Source organism: Eumetopias jubatus, unplaced genomic scaffold, assembly GCF_037043125.1.
Source record: "Eumetopias jubatus isolate StellerSeaLion01/CBP00866 unplaced genomic scaffold, mEumJub1_p1.0 scaffold_12, whole genome shotgun sequence".
NCBI classification, from domain to species: domain Eukaryota; kingdom Metazoa; phylum Chordata; class Mammalia; order Carnivora; family Otariidae; genus Eumetopias; species Eumetopias jubatus.
In genome coordinates, this window is record NW_028274818.1 from 71,963,488 (window position 1) to 71,988,620 (window position 25,133).

At 45.0% G+C, this 25,133-nt stretch overlaps 2 protein-coding genes across 3 annotated transcripts in view; one reads left to right on the forward strand and one right to left on the reverse strand.

The window, feature by feature from the left end:
• The window catches only part of IFT38 (intraflagellar transport 38), a 31,919-nt gene extending 12,350 nt beyond the window's left edge, over positions 1 to 19,569 (forward strand). Inside the window, exons 7-13 of one of the 2 annotated variants that reach the window (XM_028117574.2) lie at positions 2,811 to 2,944; positions 5,203 to 5,344; positions 6,415 to 6,487; positions 7,330 to 7,407; positions 12,084 to 12,191; positions 15,126 to 15,181; positions 18,546 to 19,569. In XM_028117574.2, the coding sequence (XP_027973375.2) occupies positions 2,811 to 2,944; positions 5,203 to 5,344; positions 6,415 to 6,487; positions 7,330 to 7,407; positions 12,084 to 12,191; positions 15,126 to 15,181; positions 18,546 to 18,692 (738 nt within the window). In that variant the 3' untranslated portion in view covers positions 18,693 to 19,569. The remainder of the gene's footprint in view (positions 1 to 2,810; positions 2,945 to 5,202; positions 5,345 to 6,414; positions 6,488 to 7,329; positions 7,408 to 12,083; positions 12,192 to 15,125; positions 15,182 to 18,545) is intronic. The other variant, XM_028117575.2, reaches the window with a different exon arrangement.
• A 1,379-nt stretch (positions 19,570 to 20,948) lies between these two features.
• Positions 20,949 to 25,133, reverse strand: part of NLRC3 (NLR family CARD domain containing 3) — a 32,416-nt gene continuing 28,231 nt past the window's right edge. The window contains exon 20 of the mRNA XM_028117547.2: positions 20,949 to 24,878. Coding sequence (XP_027973348.1) covers positions 24,788 to 24,878 — 91 coding nt within the window. The 3' untranslated portion in view covers positions 20,949 to 24,787. The remainder of the gene's footprint in view (positions 24,879 to 25,133) is intronic.

The following is a 25,133-nucleotide window of genomic DNA, read 5'->3' on the forward strand; positions in this document are numbered from 1 at the left end:
GGACAGGAAAGTACAAGATCCTCTTGTGCTGGAGAGCAAGGAAATGCCCGGAGAATGAAAGGGATCTGTCAAAATCCCTTGCAAAACAGATGCCAGCCTGAGTGGGCTTCCCCTGGTCAAACCAGGGACAATTACGCTTCAAAATAAATAAATTAGTGTAATGGGTTATAGACCATTGAATGAAATGGGAGACCATGAGTTCTTACTGAAATAAAAGTGAACATACTGAAAGCTGATGAAGAGAAGGTATTTCATATAGTTTCAAAGTAGCTCCGCCCAAAAGTACTTAGTAATTACAAAGGAGAAAAGAGTGACTTCACAAGAGAATCCTGGCAGACAACCGCTTAATCGGGTGATTAATTATTGAGTGCCAGGGTGAACTCCGCCTGATGTTACAGACTCCACAGGGACAAGTGGGGAAATCTGAGCGGGTCTGAGGATTAGATGGTTGATAGTGCATCTGTGTTTATTTCATGTTTCAGTGATTGTGTCATGGATGTGAAGGAAAAAGTCCTTATTCATAGGAAATATACACAAATATTTAGAGGTGATGGGACCTCAGATCAGCAACCTACTCTGACCTAAGTCAGGAAAAAAAATGCTTTATGTTCTAATCCAGCTATTTTTAAGTTTGTGATTGTTTTTCAATTTAAAACTCTTTTATCTGCTGATGCTCTTGTGCTTGTCAGTGTCCTGGTTGGATCAAGTTAACATGGCATGAATGTGCCTTTAACACTAAGTATAAATTAGAATAGTGAAATGAGGGCATCATTCATTTCTTGGTGATTCCCTGTATGTATGTATGTATGTATTATTTTCCCTTTTTTAAAAGATTATTTATTTTTGCGAGAGGGAGAGTGCGCATGCAGAGGGAGGGGCAGAGGGAGAAGCAGACTCCCCTTTGAGCAAGGAGCCCAACAGGGAACTTGATCCCCGGACCTTGACATCGTGACCTGAGCCGAAGGCAGATGCTTAATTGACTGAGCCACCCAGGTGCCCTATTATTTCTGTTTTGTTTTTTTTTTTGAACTGTAGCTGACACACAATGTTACATTAGTTTCAGGTGTACAACATAGTTGGTGAACACCTTTTAATATATCTGTTGTTGCAAAATATCTATGATATGTGATAATTCTAAAAACAAAACCAAAGCAACAATATGGATACTTAAAAGGGGTTATGGTATATAGGCCATTTGTTTCAGAAAGCTAGGGAAAACTGTGTTTATCACACTGATAATTGTTTTTTAACTTTTTTTAAGATTGTCTATTAGAGCGTGTGGGCTCATGCATGCATTGGGGAGCGGCAGAGTGAGAGAGAATCTCAAGCAGACTCCCTGCTGAGCACAGAGCCCAACTCGGGGCTTGAGCCCACGACCCCGAGATCATGACCTGAGTGAAAACCAAGAGTCAGACGCTTAACCGACTGAGCCACCCAGGCGCCCCACTGATATTTCATATTTGAGGAGAATGTACCTTTAACAAATTGCTTTTATTTTTGAAGTCAGATAAATTCACTAGGTTTAATCTGACTTGTTCAGAGAAATAGTTGCCATCAGTGTGAGTTGTTCAGAAACTCACCTTGTCTTCCTGTGAGAGTAAACTCATGTCTCATGTGGGGTTTTTAAAGCACTTGTAGCAAATGGATAGTGATAAGATTATTTTCATGATAACATCTTGGAAATGATTAGTGTACTTAGTTGAAAAAAACTCAACCATAAATAAACAATGAAAGTGGTTGCTTCCAAATATACACTGTCTTTGACTGTTACAGAGAGTGTCTGGGCTCCTTCGATGATTTTTTTTGTGGACCCCATAGCGTCTCAGAGACCTGTAGGTAAACCGTCACTGAGCCTTTGTGGGGCACAACACCTTGTGCCAAAGTACTGGTGGGGAGAACCCATGTTGGGCATCAGGAACTAAGGAGAGTTGGGACGTCAGAACTCGGAAGGCAGTCGCACACTCAGCTGGCTCCATTCCAGACATTGTTCCTAAAAAAAAAAAAAAAAAAAGGCGGATCACCACGGAGCCACAGGCCCAACCTGGACATTTTCCCCAGACAAGACAAGTGTGAAGACCGTGCATTCATTCTGATTATCCCTTGTCAGATGAACTTGCTCTTGTGTGGGTTTTGTCCATGATCTTTCTTCCCCTTCACTTTCTTTCTCTGCCCCTGCTGCACAGGCTCCCTCCAAAAGCTGGGTCCACTAATGGAGCCGTTTGCTCGCTGACTTCATGGAGTGGTTTCTCTGTTTTAGTCTGTAGTTGTACTTGTCAGTGGGAGGGAAGAGAACCTTCTCTCTTAGTCCCAGCAGGCAGTGGATGAGGGCTGGGACCACCTAATACTTCTTTTTGTCCCCTCCTAAATAAAGCCTCATGTGTGGGTGCATATATTCTGTGAGGCACATATGTGTAACTAGGGGAGTGAGCTGAATGATATGAATAAAGGCAGACTGACACTCGAGTGTGGTATGGAAGCAGTGTGAGCAAGTGAGCTGCCCAAGAGGTCTGGGCCTGCTCCCCTCTGCTCAGGACACTGTTCTCACCATCTTCATTTGTTGTCCTGGGTACAAACACCCTCTTCTTGTGGAAAAAGGATGATCATTTTTTCTGGGCCTATGTGACCTCCCGTCTGGAAATAGTTGGCTAACTGAGTGATGGCTTGGGGGAGGGTTTGTTCTGTGTGTTTACTTTTGCTTTTATATAGCATGATGTCGCTGTGCCTGAGGAGCTGTGGAATTCCTCTCTTCCAGGAGTCAGGTGGGAGTTCCTTACTGGCACGTTGTCTCATTCATTTCCTGTTCAATGCAGGCGCAGGTGCAGAAGACTAAAGATATGCTCAATAATGTGGCCTCTGATGAAGCTAATTTAGAAGCCAAAATCGAGAAGAGGAAATTAGAACTGGAACGAAATCGGAAGCGGCTTCAGACTCTGCAGAGTGTCAGGTAGATCCGAACACCTGAAGAGTGGGTAGAAAGTTGTCTTCGGAAGTTCAAGCAGGGTGAGGACATGTGGTCAGTGGTGGTAGCCTCTCAGGTGTAAGGCCATCTGGACTGAAAGTGTACGGGCCACGCGCATTCTAACAAATGCTCTGCCAAACTCATTGTCTTTACTGCTTTCAGTATGCTTGGGAAACTGCTCACTTCTTGAACCTCCCTTTAGGCTTTTATAGCTTCTTGGAATGCAGGGCAGAGTAAGTGAATCCAGATGGTGAAAGTTATGCAAGGCTCGATGTGGAAACAGAAGCATACTCCCATTTCTTGGTTTGAGTAGATTTTAGATCTTTATATTTCTTCACCAGTAATTCATCTTTCTTTTGACTTTCCCTCTCTGAAAGTACCTTTTCCAGGGAATATGAATGGATAATGGTGGTGCACAATACCTTCCAGGTCTTCAGAGCCTTTCAAGTGGGTTCCTCACGTTTTCTTGGAACCATTCTCTCTCTCGTTTTGCACCCTCCTTCTCTTGCTCCGTCTCTTTGTCATTTTTTCTCCTGCACCACTACTCATCCTTTTCATTCTCCCTTTATTTTTCTCTCTCCATCTGTGTAGCTGCTGCATGTGTCTAAATGTGGTACTCTTTGGAGATACTGGTGACTGGGCCACACCCTGGCTACCGTCCTAACATCTGTGGGAAGGCAGCCCCTGGGGACATGAGGGTTTGCCACAGGCAAACCCACGCCCTTTCCACCTTTGGAATCTGGGCCACCTGATAAATGTATCTCATTAAAAAATTCTGCCTCTTGGGCATAAATTCATTTTTGTTAAGCCTCATGGCCTTTCAATAGAAAAGTTTCTGTGTTTTGCTCTACTCCCAAAGATTTATTATTTCTGAGTGTATCTGTTTATATTTTTAAAAGAAGAGCGTTTTCCCTTTAAGATCAAAAATAAGAGAAAAGAATAGATTCAGCAAACCAGTTGAAACAGGTTTTTGTGTTATGGTTTTGGTTTTAGATTTTATATTGTTAAAAACTTAGATTTAGGGGCACATGGGTGGCTCAGTCAGTTAAGCATTGGACTCTTGGTTTCAGCTCAGGTCATGATCTCAGAGTCATGAGAGAGAGCCAGCCCCACATCAGGCTCCCCACACAGCAGGAGTCTGCTTGAGGATTCTCTCTCCCCCTCTCCTCTGCCCCTCCCTGTGCACACACTCTCTATCTCTCTCTCTCTCTCAAAAAAAAAAAATAGTAATAATAAAGTCTTTTTAAAGAATTTAGCTTTAATGTAGCAACCTATGTTTCCCTTTTTTGGGGACTGAATACATTTTGGAGCATTCAGACAGCAGAATATTATGCTCAACTAAGATAATGCATATATTTAACTTCTTGATTTTGTGAGGTGTATATGATGCATGATTACTTTTTAAGTCTATTAAAATCCAGGGCATGCTGAGTAAGAAAAAAAGACTGCAAATCTTCTTTGAAGGTAATATACTTAATGATGCTTAAAAATACATTCCTGTATGTGTCCATGCATAGAAAAGTCTGGAAGGATGCTTATCAAATACTAAGTCCTTTATCTGGTGATAGGATTATGAGTAATTTTTTTTAAAGATTTTTTTTATTTGAGAGACAAAGAGCGAGAGAGCACTTGAGCTGGGAGGATCAGAGGGAGAAGCAGGCGCCTCACTGAGTGGGGAGCCTGACACGGGACTCGATCCCAGGACCCCGGGATCATGACCTAAGCCGAAGGCAGTCGCTTAACCAACTGAGCCACCCAGGTGCCCTGGATTATGAATAATTTTTACCTTAGTCTTCATACTTTTGGGATTATTTCAGATTTACAAAGAGCTTTTGTTTTTTTTTTTTTTTAGATTTTATTTGAGAGCGAGAGAGCGTGCGCACAAGCAGGGGGAACGGCAGACAGAGGGAGAGGGAGAAGCAGGCTTCCCGCTGAGCAGGGAGCCCGACACAGGGCTCGATCCCAGGATTCTGGGATCATGACCCAAGTGGAGGGCGGACACTGAGCCTTAGGGGCACCAAGGTGCCCCTAAGAGCTTTTGATTTAAAAAAAAAAAAGTATGTTCCTTTCAAGGGGAGGGAGGAGAAAAGGAAAATTAACTTTCAGCCCCTACAAGTTGAAGAACCATCTCCAGCTAAAGGCTTTCCACAGCAAACCATGATGGGACCTGGAACTCAGAGTACTAGTTCAAACTTCTGTATGTTGATTAATCTTTCACTTTTTATTTCATTCGTTTTTTTCAGGCCAGCCTTTATGGATGAATATGAGAAGATCGAGGAGGAGTTGCAAAAGCAGTATGACATTTATCTAGAGAAATTTCGAAATCTGGCTTATCTGGAACAGCAGCTCGAGGACCATCATAGGATGGAGCAAGAGAGGTTTGAGGTAAGTACTTAGCCCACATCTCTGTACAGACCGTTCCTTCTGCTGGGTTAGTTTGTACTTGTTGATGTGTCAGTTTGTAAATATCATTGTAGAAAAAAAAATCTGTGAATGTTTTTTCTCCCCGATCAAGTCTGAGGATTGCTCATGTAATTCTTTTGTTTTGCTGTTAGTGTAGCCTGGCCTCCAGGGTTGTCAGCTCTCTGATGGGTTTGGTCAGTTAGGACTGCGGACAGGACCGACACATGACCTGTGTCATTGCACAAGACTCAGCTTAGAAGGGCCTGTGCTTGCTTCAATGCTATGCTATCATTGGCTTGAAATTCTTCATAATTTTTAAGTGCATTTTAATTTGCACTAAGTCCCAAGAGTAGGTAACTGGTCTTGGGTAAAGATCTAAAAATTTGCTTGGTCAGTTTAGTGAAAGATTTTTCAGGGGCCCTGGTTAATTGAATCATCCAAACCAGTTTATCAGAGACTGCTTTTTATTTTTTTTTTTTTAAGATTTTTTATTTATTTGGCACAGAGAGAGAGAGATAGCGAGAGAGGGAACTCAAGCAGGGGAGTGGGAGAGGGAGAAGCAGGCTTCCCATGGTGCAGGGAGCCCCATGCAGGGCTCGATCCCAGGACTCTGGGATCATGACCTGAGCCGAAGGCAGACACTTAGCGACTGAGCCACCCAGGCGCCCCTACTATCACTCTTTGAATTGCCCTAATCCCTTGGGGATATTTTTGCTTAACCCAAAAATGGAATCTGTTCATGATGAAATTGGTCTACAGTCTCGCATGTGATGGCCTGTCACCCCGTTGTTCCATTCTCTGCAGGGCTTGGAGGGCCATCTGCACCGCTTCTGGCTGCCTTCCTTTGTCTGAGCTGCTCCTGCTGGCAGAGAGCGGGGGCCCTGGGGTCCGGCCCTGCTCCTTGCTCAGGCGGTGTTCGTTCTTTTCGTGCGGTTTAGATCTTCACTGGTTCTTCAGTACAGATGTAGCCCTACTTACCCAAATTCTAAAGAATAATAAAACAGTCCATAAAAGGGTCCTCTCTTCTGAATCTTGTATTTGCTGTCCCATAGGAAGCTGAAAACACTCTGCGCCTGATGCAGAACAAGCTGAAGGAGGAAGAGAAGCGCCTGCTCCGGAGTGGAAGTAAGGCCACGCTCACAGACGGGGCTCTTTCCTCTGGGCGGGTGGCGGTAGCCTTGAAAAATCTTTGTGTATATTTTATTTATTTTCAAAAGGCAGTTTTCTCACAAGTTTTGTATCAGGTACCATTTTAATTCACGCAAGAGCTTAAGAGGCTGGTTCAAATTACATAACAGTTAAGGCACTTTGGTTTTCTTGTCAACTAAAATACTGTTTTCCTGTTTAAATGATACTGTTAGTTTGAATTGCATATAATATGTAACTATGAAAGAAAACTGGGTCTTGGAGGTCTGTAGGGTTCCTTACATTAGGGCAGACTGGTAGAAAGCAAGGGTCGTAATGCTGTGCCTGTGAATGGGTCCCCCTACCTACCTAGCCGTCATAGGTCCCCCAGTAATCCAAGATGGTTCAGTGAGGCTGTTGTCTGTAGGGAAATGGGGGTTACCTATATATAGGAGCTCGATGCTGGGGAGGACTGTTCTCTGTCGCTGGTTAGCGAGCTTCTCCTCGAACTTCACTGAGGTGTCAGGTCAGGCTCGGGAGCCGTAGCAGCGCACAGTCTTCATGCTGTATGTCTCAGGGTGCCTCCTTCTCTTGCTTATTGCTCTCTTTTTGATGATGAAATATTTTATTCTCTTGTGCTTGAGGATACTTTACCTGGAACTTCAGGCTTGCGTGTGAGCTCTCTCTCTGTCTCCTTTTGTACTTGTTCTACGCCTCTCCCTCCTAAATCTCAGGAAACTCTGGAAGGAGAATAGGAACTGCTGGAAAATCCTTTAGGGGCAAGTTTAGGGAATTCCAAGGGCCTCTCTAGCCAAAGCAGCCCCTCACCTTTATGGTTCCAGGTCAGCCAGGAGAGCCTAAAGCGGCCCTAAATGATAAGCCTGCATGGAGTTTATCCCCTCCTGAGTGGCCCGGCACAGGTAAGAGCCCTGATTGGTCGGCTGTACCCTGCTCCATTCCCGGGCCAGCATGTAAGACCTTTCTCACTGATCTTGATTTATTCTTCTGAACTCACACTTTAATTTTGTTATCCATAGGTTTGGGATCTCTTGAAGGACAAGCATTCATAGGAGCATCTCTGATATACTTTTTTTGGAAAAATAATTTCCAGTTTAAACCAACTGAATAAAGGATAGCACTTAATTAGCTTGGGGTGGGCAAAGAAGTTAAGAAAATATGAAGGACCATTCTCAGTTCTGTTCACCCTAAAGTTTTTAGGGTGTTCTGTCTTTCTTTGCTATATATGTGGGAACATTGACCAGAGAATTGGGATTGGGGGAGATAGAAAAAGGAAGACTTTCTGAAAGACTTCTCTGACATAAAAACCTAATAGGACACAGACATGAATTAGGGGCAAGAATGAGCAAAATGCAGGAGCTGGAAGAGATCATCATATTTAGACCACTCTGCAGGCAGCTGATTAAGTGCAACAAAGCATTGTTGAATATCTCTTCTGGGAGCAAAGGATTCATTAGTGGACAAAAGACAGGGACCTTTGCTTTAACCAGTCTACTTGCCAGTGAGGAGACAAACATCAGGCAAGCAGAAGGTGAAAAATGCCCTGGGGGTGGGGGTGGGGTGGCAGCGGGGGTGGCGGGGGGGGGGGAGTAGAACAGAGAAGGGGATGGGGAGGGTGGGATGGAATTGCATTTTAAATAGGGGGTTGGGGCGGCTGGGTGGCTCAGTCGTTAAGCGGCTGCCTTTGGCTCGGCTCATGATCCCAGGGTCCTGGGATCGAGCCCCGCATCGGGCTCCCTGCTCAGCGGGAAGCCTGCTTGTCCCTCTCCCACTCCCCCTGCTTGTGTTCCCTCTCTCGCTGTGTCTCTGTCAAATAAATAAATTATTAAAAATAAAATAAATAGGGGGTCAGCGTAGGCCTCATTAGGAGATGCTATTTAAGCAAAGCCTAAGTAAGTGGATCTGGGGAGAAAGGAGGTACCAGATGAGGAGAGTCCTGGGAGTCTGTAAGAGAGGGTGGGAACCAGAGCCCAGTGAGGCGATGAGTTTTGCTAAATGTGTGAATGCAGGACTTGAACTCAGGCAGGACAGACAAGCTGGAAGAAGGATCATGTGCCGAAGGGCTCCCATCTGATGCTCCTGTCTTCTCTGTTGAGCAGGAGGTGAAGTCACCAAATTGGCTTTGTGGGTTTAGGAGGAAGGGACTTGAAGAAGAGAGAGAAAGTCTGAGTGCTTAGAGACAGGAGAATGCCCTAGGGGCCCCAGAGATTAAAAAGGCCAAGTATTTTGTTCAGATGCTCTGTAATAGAAGTAAGGGCAGCCTTCATCTTCCCACCATCCTTTTAAACCCTCACTGCTGGTGATAAATTCATAAAATGACCCAGAAATTTCTAGAAAACACTTTAGTAACCTTGCTGTGGTTTTTATGGTGTAGTGAAGAGCAGATGTTCCTGCATTTACACTTACTTTACTGCATGCCTACTGCATGTCAGGTATCATGCCAGCATTCGGGACACAGTGATGGATGAGGTACTCAGGAAGCTCAGAGTCTAGAACTGTGCCACCCAGTACCTAGCCACAAGCCATGTGTGACTCTTAAGCACTTCAGGTGTGGCTGGTCCAAATTGAGGTTTGGTGTTTGTGGAAAATATACACCAGGTTTTGAAGACGTAGTATGATAGAAAAGTAAAATTACTCATTAATTAATATTTTACATTGTTTACTTATTGAAATGATATTTTGGATATATTGGGTTAAGTAAAACATTGCTAAAATTAATTTACCTGTTCCTTTTTACTTTAACGTAGTTACTTAAAGACAATTTTTTTTAAAGATTTTATTTATTTATTTGAGAGAGAGAATGAGAGAGAGAGAGAGCGCACATGAGAGGGGGGAGGGTCAGAGGGAGAAGCAGACTCCCTGCCGAGCAGGGAGCCCGATGTGGGACTCGATCCCGGGACTCCAGGATTATGACCTGAGCCGAAGGCAGTCGCCCAACCAACTGAGCCACCCAGGTGCCCGTTAGGAGACAATTTTAAATTACATCTGCCAGCAGGCATTACATTTCTGTTGGACTGTGCTGATCTCAAAGGAGACACAAAGAAACTGTTTAAGTGGGTATAAAGTATATCTCTTTGTGGTTTTGATATGAGTTCCTCTGATAGCTAATGAAATGGAACATCTTTTCTTTACTCATTGGCCATTCATATAAATCTTCTTTGGAGAGATGTCTATTCATGTCCTTGGACATTTTCAAATTGGGTTATTTTTTTATTAGTGAATTGCAAGAGTTCTTATATATATTCTGGGTACTAGATCCTTATGTGATTTGTGATTTGCAAATATTTTCTCTCATTCTCTGGACTATCTTTTTACTTTCTTGGTGATGGCTTTTGCTGCACAGAGTTTTAATGAAGTCCACACTATCAGTTGTCCTTTTGTTACTTGTGTTTTTAGTGTCATATCTAAGAAACCACTGCCTAATTTAAGGTCATCAGGATTTGTCCCTAGGTTTTCTTGCAGGACTTTTATAGTTACAATTCTTATTTAGATTTCTGATCCATTTTGAGTTAATTTTTGCATGTGGTGTGAGGTAGGGGTCCAACCTCATTGTTGGGCATGTAGCTATCCAGTTGTTCCAGCACCATTTTTTGGAAAGACTATTCTTTCCTCTTTGAATTTTATGGGCGCTCTTGTCTGCCATATTTTATTTTATTTTATTTTTTTAAAACTTTATTTATTTGAGAGAGAGAGCGAGAGCACAGAAGCAGGGGGGAGCGGCAGGCAGAGGGAGAAGCAGGCTCCCCTGCTGAGCAGGGAGCCCGATGTGGGCCTTGATACCAGGACCCCGGGATCATGACCTGAGCTGAAGGCAGACACTTAACCGACTGAGCCACCCAGGTGCCCCTGCCGTACTTAATTTTAATGCATCACTGATAACTCGGTGATTTCAGGGTCAGCATACATTAATTTAGTGTATTGGCTGGAGTTTGTCAGAAGAAATTATGTTGAGCCTGAGAAACGTGTTGATACTTTAAAATTTGTAATACTTGATTTATATTGCATGAGGTAATGATATAATGTCATAATATTCCTGGATGAAATAAAAAGTGAGCAAAGTTGAATAGTAATTTCAATTTATAGTCATGAATTTGTATTAATATTTCACCATATTCTCTGTATAGGCTTTTGTAAGGTGGTAGTTTTCAGATAGGTTGTGTGGAGGCCCGGGCAGGATGCTCTTCCTCACACTTCCCTGGCTCCGAGGTTTGCCCTTCCATGTCAGAGAGCACAGCTCTCTCACACACCTCCGTGGTGAAGAAAGCGGAGCCCAGCTAGAGGCAGCTGCCATTTCTTTACCCCCTATCACAGGGGCTAAGCGAAGCCTTTTCATAGATGCACAGTTACTATCCTTCCAAACTGCTGACTCGGTGAACAGAACAGCAACTGCAAACTCCTCCACTTCCGTCCTTCCAAAACCAGTGTCTCTCCCTGGTTGTAGGGAATCAGGCTGGTCAGTGAAAGCTTTTTCTCTCCACTGTGGAAACTCTCCTTCTATAGATTGACTGTAGGAAATGTCCAACCTGACTCCAGGAGAGTATTTAAGAAATTAATGTATAAGGCTGTTGCACTGAGAACGATCTCTGTTTATATTTGTCTATGATGAATTCTCTCCCGGAAGCAGTATCCTGAGTACCAGCTCTTGTTGCCACTCATTAGGTCGCCATCTTTCTCAGGCCCGCCGTGCTCGGCCATTCCTGGCCTGGTCTCCGTCTTGCCTGCGGGCTTGTTTGGCGCAGTCACTCATCTTTTCGGGGGTCTCCGCTTCCTCATCTTTGTTATCCACAAAGAGCTCAAGTTGGGGTAACATCACCTAACACTAAACAGAGAATGGGTCCCCCCCCCCAACTAACCAAGAGCTTTCAGCTACCTTGACAGCTGGCTATTAACTTTTTTTTTTTAAACTTTTTATTTATTTATTCATGAGAGACAGAGAGAGAGAGAGAGAGAGAGAGAGAGAGAGGCAGAGGGAGAAGCAGGCTCCCAAGGAGCAGGGAGCCTGATGCGGAACTCGATCCCAGGACCCCGGGATCATGACCTGAGCCGAAGGCAGACGCCCAACCATCTGAGCCACCCAGGTGCCCTGGCTATTCAACTTTTAGTTTCAGCTGCCAGAAGTGTTTCTAATTGATATATTCTGATCCACTTTTGTCTTGCTTTGGAAGATTGTTTATTTATTTTTTTAAAAAAGATTTTATGTATTTATTTGAGAGAGAATGAGAGATAGAAAGCACGAGAGGGAAGAGGGTCAGAGGGAGAAGCAGACTCCCTGCTGAGCAGGGAGCCCAATGCGGGACTCGATCCTGGGACTCCAGGATCATGACCTGAGCCGAAGGCAGTCGCTTAACCAACTGAGCCACCCAGGCACCCTGAAAGATTGTTTAAAAAAAACAAACCAGTATATCATTGTCTGCAGTAACTCCTAAGTATCTACAGGCAAATAGTCTCATAAAATCTAATGCACTAAAAGAAAGACTGAGAAGTGTAGATGGTTTTGCACAAGAGCCTTGTGGATAGAAGCTGTTTTAGAGGTAATAATGGAGCTGCCCTTCTGTTTTGCGTACTTGTGTTCTCCCAGGTAATGATGACTCAGACATTGACATCCAGGAAGATGACGAATCTGACAGTGAATTGGAGGAGAGGCGGCTGTCCAAGCCGCGGCCGGCCATGGAGGTGCTCATGCAAGGTACCGCAGCTGCTTTCGCTTGCCCTCCCCGCTGTGCCCTGTCACAGAACACTGGCCTCCTGTGTATCAGGATTCAGCTCTTAAACTGCTCAGTGGTCACCTTTGCTGCTAATACTCTTACCTGTGGTCCCAAGAATAGCTGATTCTTCTTTGTGGCCTGGGATTTCTCACAGAGGCCACGGGAATACACGGCTTCTGTCACAGAGCTGTGTTCTACCCACTTTGGGTCCACACTGCTCTCAGTGCAGTAGCATCCCCTATAATCAGAGAACTAATGCACAGAGAAAGGACTCACACAACCATCTCTGCCATTTAAAAAATCTTCTAGTTTCTACTTTTTCATTGCTAAAGACTAAAGCAAAAAAATCTGTGGAGCAAATGTGGGTGTTCCCCGAGGGTCTTCTTCATTCCTCACTTTCCACCTTTAGAAGGGCTTGGGGGTGTGCCCTTCCAAATTGCCTTTCCACACGCATACCATGAAATACACAAAGATCAGCCGACACATTTTTTTTTTTTAAGATTTTATTCATTTGAGACAGAGAGAGAGCATGAGCAGAGGGATAGGGGCAGAGGGAGAGGGAGAAACAGACTCCCCACTGAGCAAGGAGCCTGATGCAGGGCTCGATCCCAGGACCCCGGGACCATGGCCTGAGCCACAGGCAGACTCTTAACCATCTTAACCACCCATGCACCCCCTAAGACATTTTTTAACTTAAATGGGACCAGCCTCTGTGTATAGTTCTGCAACTTGCTTTTTTTAAAAAAATTATTATTAAATATATTAGAACAACTCCTCCCATGTCAGTAAACTAGAAATCTGCTTTGTTCTTTTTGACAGCTGCATAGTATTCCATAGCATGACTGTACCCATGATTTACTCGGGCATTCCCATATTAAAAGATATTTTTTAAAAAAGTATATTTAAGTTATTTTCCTCTTTTCCTTGTACATACATCTTTCTGCTTATCTGTAGTGTTCATACCATTAGATGTGGGATTCTTAGGTCAATGGTTATATAAATCCCTGTTTTGATAGGTACTACTAAATTGCTCTATATTTGCCTTTAAAACATCTGTCTACCATCTGTTAATATTTGGAGCAGTTTGCATTTTTATATACATGATACATTTCAGAGGCAAATTATCTTCACTTTATATTAAGTTTTGCTGCTAAGTGCTCTTTTTTTTTTTTTCAAAGGTTTTAATATTTATTTTAGAGAGGAAGTGAGCACGGGATGGGGAACAGGGAGAGGGAGAGAGAATCTGAAGCAGACCCCACACTGAGTGTGAAACCCAACGCAGGGCTCAATCCCATGACCCTAAGATCATGACCTGAGCTGAAATCAAGAGACATTCAACCAACTGAGCCACCCAGGCGCCCCTCTCCTTTTATTTTTTAACAGGTTCATGATATAAATAGAGGCTAGACGTTATGACTCCCATTCTATAGATGGGAACTGAGGCTCTGAAAAGGTATGGGATTGGCTCAGGAGAACCTAATAAAGGCACTCGTGCTCCTAAATTCTGCTGACTGCTCAGCCACCAGAAGTAAAATCTAAGAACTATAAATAAGGGCTTTAGACAACATAAGGTTTGCATTTTATCTGACCAAGGGAAGTCTATAATTAGCTCTTGGTGGTCACCCCAGGCCTGTCCTGAGCGAGCTCCTCTGTGAGCTGCCCTCTCTGCTTTTGCCCCTCGCGCAGCATGGAACTGGGTCCTGGGTGCTCCTTTCTCAGCCTTTGGGTGTGAGGAGCAGCTGTCTGCCTCCTGCCAAGGAAGGACGGCTCCTGGGTGTTTGCAGAAGTCACAGCCAGGCAACGTGACTTCCAGAGGAGAGTGGAGAATCACTGAGATAGTGTGGGTGTTTTGAAAGATGAACTAACGGTGAGCCTCAAAAGTTTTCCTCTTTGGAGCTCAGACATAGATTCAAATACAAGTAACGTTGGTCCGTGGAGGGAGACTGCATTTCTTTTTTCAACAGATAGTAGAGCTGTTCTACCACACAGATAGAGCAGTATTTGGTGATTTTTTTTTTTATTATTTTAGTCACCATACAGTACATCATTAGTTTTTGATGTAGTGTTCCATGATTCTTTGTTTGCATATAATACCCAGTGTTCCATGCAGTATGTGCCCTCCTTAATACCCATCACCAGGCTCACCCATCCCCCCATCCCCCTCCCTTCTAAAACCCTCAGTTTCTCAGAGTCCATAGTCTCTCATGGGTCGTATCTCCCTCCGATTTCCCCCCCCCTCATTTTCCCTTCCTTCTAATGTCCTCCGTGCTGTTCCTTATGTTCCACAAATAAGTGAAACCATATGATAATTGACTTTCTCTGCTTGACTTATTTCACTTAGCATCATCTCCTCCAGTCCCACCCATGTTGATGCAAAAGTTGGGTATTCATCCTTTCTGATGGCTGAGTAATATTCCATTGTATATATGGACCACATCTTCTTTATGCATTTGTCTGTTGAAGGGCATCTCGGCTCTTTCCACAGTTTGGCTATTGCGGACATTGCTGCTATGAACATTGGGGTGTATGTGGCCCTTCTTTTCACTACATCTGTATCTTTGGGGTAAATAAGAGTGTGGAGGTTCCTCAAAAATTAAAAATAGAGCTACCCTGGGATTCAGTGATTTTTTTCTTTTTTTTGGAAAACTTGTACAGGATGCATATTTAGTTTTCTGGTTTCTGAGTTGTGATTATATTTTATTACCCTTTTCCTTTTTTTCAAAGTGGAAATGTAGAAAATCCATTACTGTTTGCTGGCAGTTTTGATTATTTGGATGCAACTTAAGTAAATTTCTTAGTTGATTCTTGTTTTCCCAATTTTCTAAAGGAAACAAGTCTTGGATGCCATTCCTTGCTTTTTCTTTCTTTTTTTTAACAAGGTTTTCTTAATTTTTTCATGCTTTGGTTCTCCTCAGGAAGACCCAGCAAACGCATCGTGGGCACAATGCAAGGCGGAGACTCTGATGACGACGTGAGTCCCAACTGGCTCCCTTTAGCAGCTCTGTTCTTCCCAGTCTCAGGCTGGCCTCGTAGACTAGCTGAGCCGTAGACTAGCTGAGCCGTAGACTAGCTGAGCCGACAAGCTGAGCGCGAGGGGCGGCCTCTCAGCCTGGCCTGCTGCTGGGTGTGTGCCAGAGTTCGGCCTCCCAAGGAGCTGGACTCTTCTCTGCTTGTTGATGGCTCTTTTCTTTTCAAATGAATGTGCTTGCCCCCCCCCCCCCTTTTTTCCTTCTCACTGTTCTTTCCATTCTCACTTTCTAAAGATGGAAGCAGCACCAGCTCTCTTAGGTAAATGCAAGAATTCCAGCTCCAAGAAGCAGGTTGGTTTTCTTTTTCATCTCGTGTATGTGTGTGTTAGTGTGTTAGTTAGCCGGCTTAGGACCCCCAGAGAGCCTTCCTCAGCAGTGATGCCTCTTGCTGGGCAAGAGCCACTCAGTGAACGGTGCAGTTGCCTAAAGGTCCCTGGCAGGAGAGGAGGGTTGAGTGCTGAGCCAAGGTTATCAGGACCTTGAAGTATAACCTGGAAAAGAAGGGAACCTGTTGAGAAGGGAACGTGGGAACCCCAGGCCAAGGCCAGCCCTCTCTTCTGTTCCATTCTGGGGAAGAAATAGGAAAAGGAGGCTCTCTTGAGACAAGAGCCTCAGAGAGGCTGGGCAGGAGGCTGCGGCATCAGGCTGCTGGTGCCTTGAGTGTCCTTGAGGTAATACTGACTGGGAAACTCAGTGGAATGGGGCCCTGCTGCCAGGGCTGCCCCGTCCATCACCCTGGGTCTGCTTTCTTTGTGGCAGTCCCTGGTAAGCTGTGAGGCCCCAGAGGCAAAGGGTGACTAGACCACCAGACCCCAGACCTCCTCATCAGGTCATCTGCCACATGTGTCTGGAGCATGGCACTAGTGGCTACACAGGGACACAGGCTGAGCCTGACATTCTTGTACAAAAGATCCTTTTATTTAGTGCCAACAGTGTATTTTGTGACCAAAATCCACAGAGGGAAAGGTCACTCAGGTTTGCTGGCCAAAATGCACAGAGAGGATTGAGCCTTGAAATCACAGAAGGTAGTCTTAGAGAAGCAGAGAAACACCTCAAACATTTTTAACTGTTGGGGTGGGTGGTTAGTAGCTTCTGCCCATCCATCTTACCCATTTGAGGCAGGAGTCAGAAGTCTGGCGTGGGTCCTGGGGATGCCTGGACGGCACCATCTGGTCCTTCATCTTCCGATCTGCTTGGTCATGTGCATAGCTTTCTCAGGACGAATGCCCAGGCTACAGCCGACATCTCCCCTGTGCCTCGTGCCGCTTGTTTGCTTCCAGGAGGCTGCCTGCACACATTCCGCAGCCACACAGGCTTGTCCCCGTGTGCTCACTCTTCCACTTGACAGATCATTACCGAGTGCCTGTTATGTGCAGGTGTTGTTACAGATTATGGGCAATACACCCCTGCCCTTAGGGAGCTTACATTCCAGTGGTAATCAACCGGATACATTGGGTCATAATGGCAAGAAGAAAACAAAGCAGTTCGGGGAACAGAGTGGCAGGGTTGAAGGAGGAGATTGATGTCTTTTGATCAGTCAGGCCATGTCTCTCTGGTAAGGTGACACTGGGCAGAGGCCTGAATGGAAGGAGGGCTGTGGTGCAGAGTGGGGCATCCAAGGCCCAGGGAATGGGGTTCCTGCATCGGAGGACCAGAGATGGTGGCGTGACTGGGATGGAGTGGGCTGGGGGCAGGAGCACTAAGAGGCAGTAGGGGCTGTGCAGAGCTTTGCAGGACGTGATGAGGACCCGGAATTTTCTGAGTACAGTGGGCATGGAAATCGTGAGCCCAGTAGTGCCAAGAGCTAACTGGCATTGAGAGACCCCCATCGGGAGGCATTTGCACTAGTCCAGAGGTGCTGGCGGCTCAGCCTGAGGTAGTGGCAGCAGAGGTGTTAAGAAGTGGCCAGATTCTGGATGTTTCCAAGGTCAGAACCATGAAGTTTTGTTAATTGGACATGGGGTGTGAGAGAGAGAAATGAAGGAGGCCTTGCTTGTGTCATAATGGGCTAATAGTATACATAGAGTTTGCTTTTCCCCGAGATAGGGCAGGCCTGAGGAGGGGCTTGGAGAGCAGAGCAGGACTTTGGTTATGGACATTCTACCCATGCATTGCTTGCCAGCCATCCACATGCTGTGTTTGAGTAGCCAGTTGGAGTTCAAGTCTAGAGTGCAAGGGTCAGGTCTGGGCTGGAGTTGAATTTGGGAGCCCTCATAATTAGGTGGTCTTCAAGCCACAAGGATACATGTGGTGGTGTGGGGGAGAGAGTAAAAAGAGAAGAGGAGGCCCAAGGCTCTAAACTGAGCCAGCTGCAGAGTCAGGGAGATGGAGGGCGTGGGGGTATGAGAGACAGGGAAGATGTGGAGTGAGGTGGGGCGAGTGCCCACAGAGAAGGGTGCCCTGCAGCAGAGTGGCTTTCGAGGAAGGAGCCGTCCTGTGCCCAATGCAGCCTAGAGGTCACGAGACACCTGAGACTCATTCATTGGATTTGAATCTGCTGAATGTTTCAGTAGATTGGCAGGTGAAAGCCTGCTGAGTGTTTTGAGGAGGCAGTGAGAAGAGAACCAGCAAGGTGGTGGGTTCAAAACTCCTTCAAGGAATTTATTGTTGGGAGGGTGGGTAGAAGAACAGGGCAGAGCAGCTGGGGAGGAAGGTGGGATTAATTTTGGGGTTTTTGTTTTGTGTTGTGTTTTTAAGAAGAAGGAAATAGTAGCATGTATGTATGCTGGTGGGAGTGGCTAGCCATCTTGGTTTCCCTGGGACACAGGACTTGCAGTTTTAAAACCTGGCTGAGTTGGTCACCCTAGATCTAGGTGATGGAGAGAGCGTTCCTTTTATTTTGTTCCTAATGCGCATTTCCTGTGTGGCTTTCCATCCCTAATCTGGTAAAAGGCAAAAAACAAACAAAAAAAACCAACCCTTGTAATCTCCAAGCCCTACCCTCCTTGCAGTCCCCTGGTGGGTGTCTGGGCCCCCGGGGGCAGAGCAGCCTCCGGTGAGCTGCGGTGCAGATCCAGTGATGTTGCTGAGACCTCCGTGGGAAAGCCAGCCCCTGCAGCACCAAGCATGGCTGCACACTGGTGTCTGAAGGTCACTGGTTAGCTGAGCCAGTTATGTTTGTATCTCCGCTGGCAGTGTGGGACGTGGGTCCCCCTCTCACGCCCCCACAGCCTGACTGCTGCTCTGCCCAGCTCTTCCTTCACATGTGGGCATTACTCGTTATTGAGTGCTGGTGGGTAAGGGTCTCGGCTGACAAGCTGCGGCTAGTGGGACGGGCCCTCACTTGTCTTTGCTGTCTTCCTGTAGGAGGACTCCGAGGACAGTGAGATTGACATGGAGGGTGATGAAGAAGACGACGATTTGGAAGATGAGAGCATTGCCCTCTCGCCAGCTAAGCCCATTCGAAGGGTCCGGAAGCCCGAGCCCCTGGATGAGAGCGACAATGACTTCTGACCCTCTTGCCCAAGGGACCAGACTGATTAAATCCCTCAGATCTATATAGGTAAATGGGAAGTTGGAAGGTTAGGAAGGAAACCTATTTTGTTCACTAAACTAGTTGGACTCATTAATGAAGCAACACCTAGTTGTTCTTTAGCCTCCTCTGTGTTATTCCACAGAGCTTCAATAAGAACTGAAGTAAGCCCCAAAGAGAATGTGTTTTTTTGCCTTATTTATGTCCTGAAACTTGGGGAATGCATGTGTTCTTAGAGATGCACATGCACGGGACAAACACCCAAGGAGAAATAAGGGTCGGCACCATCAGGTCTTGGCTGTTGTTGTTGTGATGTATTTGCCTCTCAGAGTCGGGGGGACGGACGTGGGGCTGGGCACCAGGACTCACTTTAGGAATTGTGGGGGAGTGTACAATTTTGGACATTTACGGTATATTGGCTTTTAATTCTAGCTTTTGTTTCGTTGTCTTATTTTCTTCTGTATGTTCACAATACCAAGCTTGTTCTGAATGAAAGTTAGCTAAGTCAGATGAAAACCCACTCTCATTAAAGATCAGATAACAGAGAGATGCTCCAGAATATAAATGCTCCATTTTCTCTCAGAAGGTTGACATTCCTCCTTAGGAAAGCAAATTAAAGAAGAAATGTTGGTACACACTTGTGTTTCTGACTCTAAAAAGATGAACCAGAATGTATTAGGTTGAGTAGCACTAGAATAATTACCCTGATGTGAAATGAGAAGTGACAGGTGGACTTGTTTTGTTTTTCTGATATGGAAAGCACAGCAGTTTTCATTTATTTTTCACTTATAAAGTCAGAAGACATCTGGAGTTACTTGACTCATAATAAATGTATTTAAGTCCTTGTTTTTTATATCATTAAGTTTTACTTGAAAGTTGAATTACGTTGTTTATTTGCACCTATAACAAATACTTGGGAGATGTTTACAGGTTACTATGGTACATGTAAATTTTTAGGAGACGATGTGATAATTATTTCTATCTTTGCTTTTTTCTCTGCCTTTTCCTAATTCCTACATAAGACATTACCCCCTTTTTTAAACATTCAGCATTCAGCTAATTCACTAGCAATTTGAGATGTGCCATTGTTGAAAGGATGATGTAAAAGGGAAATGGGAGTGTCGGGAGCCATGCCAACCCCCTCAGGTGCCGTGGCTTCTAAGGTGCAAAAGTCATTGCGTCTTCTTGGATGTTCTAGTTTTGGTTTCCCTGAGTCTGACCTCCCTTATATTTAAAAAAAAAAAAAATGTATTTCCATTTTCTTAATGTGATGCTTTCTTCTAGTGGGCATTACCACAGGAGTGTGGCCCGCGCCACAGGTGACCCCTCCACAGACAGAGGCATCCCTTGGTTACCTGTTGTGCAGTCTCACCATGGAATGGCACTTCCTTACTCGAGCAGCTCCTGTCAGCCAAGGAGCTTCAAGCACCTGATTGTAGTTACAAACGTCTGTCTGTCGCTGCCGTGACAGACCCCGCAGTCAGGTGTGTGCAAGTGCCTTTTGACCTCGTGCCATTGGTTTTGGCCAAGCATCAGAGCAGACTCGCACCCCAGAGAAGACTGTGTGATTAGGTCAGTGAAAAACCAGTCTTTAGATCATTGTCGACAGTTGTTACTGTTTCAAACTGTGTGATTAAAGGACCTCCTAAAATGCTTTACAACATGTATATTGATAGAAAATATAAAGAGATTTTTAAAGTCCTTAATTTTTATCGGTGGCAGCCATGAGAACAGAGTCCAAGGACTTGCATTGGGGAGTCCAAGGAACTGTCTCCCTTTTAGCCGGGACGGGAAGAAGACCTGCAAGCGCTCTTTCGTTAGCATTTTAAACTATACTTTCAGTGTCACCCGTCTGAAAGGAAGCGGAGTCCCTTCATGACAGCAACACACTGCATAAGTATCCCCGCTGTTGAATTGGTCCAGGGGACCCTTAGGTGCTGGAACCGGGCCTGGCAGCCTTGGAAGAGAACTGAAACTGGCCAGAGCAGAAGCCCTTCCTGGAGCCGGGAGGACAGAGCGCTCATCAGGGAAACATGTCACTGACGGGAAACCCGTGGGTCTGAGACACAGTGTTCTCACTTGACACCTCTGTTGGGCAGTCTGGAAAGGATTAAGCAAGAGTAACATAGAAAATTAAGTTTTTAAATGATGCACTGTTAATTCTAAAAAGAATAATTGTATAGGAGAGAATGGCTCAGGAGTAATGAATACTAATCAAGTCATAAGATAAACACTAATGATTTAAACGATTTAATTCTAATAACTATGTTGGAAGGACGGAGAAACAAAAAATGGGGATGTAAGCTGATGGACATCCAAGTGCCCTTTCCCATATAGAAGTCAACAGATAATCTCTAAGATGATAAGACAAGAAATAGCACACGCAGGATGTTTAGTTTGGGGAGTAGGGTTATTTGGGAAGGGGGGCAAGACAGAGACTGCTGTTTTCCCTTATAAGCCTAGTAATTTTTGGCTTTTTAAACTGTGTGTTACTATGAATATTGTTTTGATGAATTTTTGAAAAGGTAAATCTATAGACAGGGAAAGGGTAAGGGCTGGAGACCGAGGTTTAAGGATCATTTTTTTGTGAGATTTCTCAGGGGAGAACATGTGGGATGGGAAGAGAGCCAAGGGTGGAAGCCTGAGAAGTGCCTGTGTCTCAGGGGCATGGGCCACAAGGAGCCAGAAGAAGAGACTGGGTAAGTATTTTCTAAGTTTTCTAAAGTGACTATATTTTACTTTAATAATTAGGAAAAACTGTTCTATTTTCCAAAGAGTGTTGAAGAAGAGGGGTAACGAAAAGGTGGGAGGACTGGAAGGTTCTGTTAGGGAAGCCAGAGCAGGGGAGAATCTCCAAAGAAGAAGTGCTAAATCCTTGTCATAAATGAGCTTGAGTCAGAGAGGCCCCTGGAATCAGCAGTTAGGAAATCTCTGGTGACCTTAGCCAGGAGCAGTCACGTAGCTAGCGATGGGTCGAAGAGCGGTTCAACTTTGAAATGAACACAGTGAGTATTGACGAGTGTTCGGAAAGGTGGGCGGTCACAAGAGGAAAGAGGGCACGGCCAGGGGAAGAACGTGTGGTCGAAGAACATTGTGGAGGGGCGGGGGAGGTTTGGTTTGGTTTTTTGAGAGCAAAACTTGAGCCTGAGTTTTCAGCTGGAGGGAATGAGCTTGTGGAAGGGGAGGGCTTAAATCTATAAGAGAGAGTGTGTGTAATTGATGAAGCAAAGGCTTCATTAGGAGTCATTCTGTTTAAATCCATACTGTGTATTGAAGACATACGCACCAGATAACCAGCTGGTCTGACCCTACCATTTTTTTTTTTTGGAGATTTTATTTATTTATTTGAGAGAGAGACAGAGCACAAGCGGGGGGAGGGGCAGAGGGAGAAGCAGACCCCCAGCTGAGCAGGGAGCCTGACATGGGGCTCGATCCCAGGACCCTGAGATCATGACCTGAGCTGAAGGCAGCCGCTTAACCAACTGAGCCACCCAGGCGCCCCCTGATGCTACCATTTAGGGTAAGCTGGCTTTGGTTGATGTGACAATCTTTTACACCTAGATTTCTATAGTGTCTGCTGTAGATAAGGCCCCAAAACAGTTTGTTGACTTGGGCATCAGGTAGAGTACCCAGAATATGGAGACATTGCCTCAGAAGTTGGGCCACAGTAGCCCTCAAATAAGGATGGTTGATCCTGGCTAACAAAACTTAAAATAGCAAGCTTTGAAAAGATCCAGCTGTTTCTAAGGCATGTGTCCCAGGATAAAGCTCAAGAATTGCAAGGAATATAAAAATAATCTAAGCCAAACAAGATAAAATTCCCAGTATCTGGTATCCAATCAAAAATTACCGTAATGAGAAAAATCAAGAAATGACCCAGAAATGACAGTTGATAGACTTAGTAAAAAAGGACATTCGGATAGTTTTTAACTCTCATCCCTATACTGAGGTGGTGGAGGGAGGCATGAGCATATTAAGAAGAGAGAAGGAAGACCTAAATCTCAGAACTTCTAGAGATTAAAGAAGCGCGACAAAGACCGTGCAAACACACACTGTGGTTTGAGGCACCACAGAAGTGGACAGTATGCTGACTGTGAAGACACAGCAAGGGGAACTGCTCAAACTGAAAAGACGAGAAGTCCTGCTGCGCCGGTGGGTTTATTGCCTCAGCTGTGCTCACCCTCCGGCCTGCCCTACGGGGGTAGAGCTAGTCCTTGTAAAGCCTCTCCGCTTTGCCGGCTCGCAAGAGTGTGGGCCTTGGCAATAGGCTGCTGTGGAGACTTTGGAGAAGGAAGGGGCTCTCCTTCCCTCTCTGGTGTGGCTTGCTCTTCAAGTCCCCAAAGAGCATGATTTTTCTCATGGCCCCTGAGGTTTCTCTGGTGCTGGATTCCTGCAAGGCACCGCTTTCTCCACCATTTGGCTACTGCAACTCTTTGTTCCGTCAAGGTCACAACTAGGTGGACACTGCCAGACACTGCCAGACACTGCACAAACCAGAGGACAGGATAGTGGCATCTTGAAAGTACCAAGAGCCAAACACCAGCCTAAAATTCCATACCCAGCAAAAACAAAAACCTTTAAAAACCCAGCAATCCAAATAAATACGACACAAGACCCACGTTCAGATGTCCCCCATTTCCAAATACTTTTTTTATAGCTGATTGTTTTTCTTCAGTTGAGGATCCAATCAGAGATCTTGCATTAAGTAGTTCGGTCTCTGTAATCTACAATTTAAAATAGTCTGCAGCCTTTTGTATTTTTCATGACATTGACATTTTTGAAGAGGTTAGGCTAATTTTTATTTTTTTGCAGAATGCCGCTTGATTTGGATTTTGTCCAATTTTTCCTTCTTGATCAGATTCAAATCAGTATTTTTGACACGGTGTGTCCTCAGTTCATCACATCAGGGGCACATTATGTCCATCCGTCCCATTATTGGTGATGTTAAGTTTAATTACTTTGTTAAGAAAGTATATGCAAAATTGTCCATCTTTAAAGATACCTTTTTTCCCCTTCGTAACTATCCCTTGTGGGGTGAGATTTTGAGTCTGGGTGGCTATCTTCTTCCTCGATAGAGTTTCATCCATGGTTTTAGCATCCATCGAGGATTCTTGCCTGAATATTCATTTTTAAAGGCATGTTTGGAACAAAAATGCTTCCTGTTCAAACTTTAAAATGATAATTATAGTCTTCATAAGCATTTTCCTTGGTTATTTAGTGGATGACAGCTGTGGTGTCCCTTAGGATCTTTTTCCCTTCATCACAGACAGACACCCAAGGGAACCTGTACCACATGGAGGCTCAGCTTGCTCACCTTCACGGAGAAGCTGCAGGCACAGCAGTGGTTTTGGAAGCCCAATGTAGAAGCACATTATTAGGACATCCACATTTAACATGCTGTTGATAACCAGTGTGCCAGACCCCACGTAACATATGCCAGACATAATCCGTGCCTTTGAGAGATTTTGTAATGGATAAAAGATGGCAAGAACGTTGGACAACTTTTTTTTGTCTCCAGAATCCTGTCATTAAATCCTTCATTTCTCTTCAAAAAATTCTCATAATTTTTCCATGTGTCTCTAAGGATTATACTGCTAAGACCATCTAGTCTTCTTGAGAAAAGAGGTCCCTTCTGTCACCAATGCCAAATTGATCCTCTATATAGGCTTGAAGATGGCAGCTCATTTCAAAGTGAGGGGGATGATTTTAACCAGTGGAGAAGGGCAATAATAATAAAAGTTAGGGGCACATGAAGACCTCCGTGTATAAATAAGCTCACACCGGCTTCGTACATGCTGAGCTTTAAGGCCTGTGTCCTTGATGGAGACCTTCCCTTCTCTGCGCCGTAGCAGAGAATCCATCTCACCCCTGCCTGGACTGACCCGGGTCCAGGACAGGTGCTCCTGACCTCTTTGGCAGCACCTTTCCTGCCTCCTTTTAGGAGACCAGCTTTTGTGTGGGTCAGCATCATTCCCAGACCACAGGAAGGAACCCTGGAAAATGGTCTTTCCGTTCAGAAGCTTCCAGTTGTTGCTCCGTCTGTCCTCCCACCAGGTCCACCAGGAACTTGTTTTGCTCACATTTCAACAGTGCACGAAGGAGCATTTGTCCTGATAGTGTCTGAGATCATCCTGGCACCAGATTCCCCAATGTGATTTCCCTGGAGACTACAAGAGAAGGATTAGGGCAGGACTTGAGAGATGGGCTCAAGGCCTAGAGGCCAGCAGGTTCTCTTTAGTAAAGAGCACGAAATGCAGAGCTCCAGCCAAGACCTTCATACTTCCAGGATCCCTCCCACGGAGAAGGCCCAGAATGGCTCCCCTTTATACCGAGTTTCCCTGCAGAGCTGCTGAAAGACCCGGGAGTCAGCAGGCTCCGAGAAGCTGGGAGTTGTTCTAAGGATGAGCAAGAATTGCAGGGAA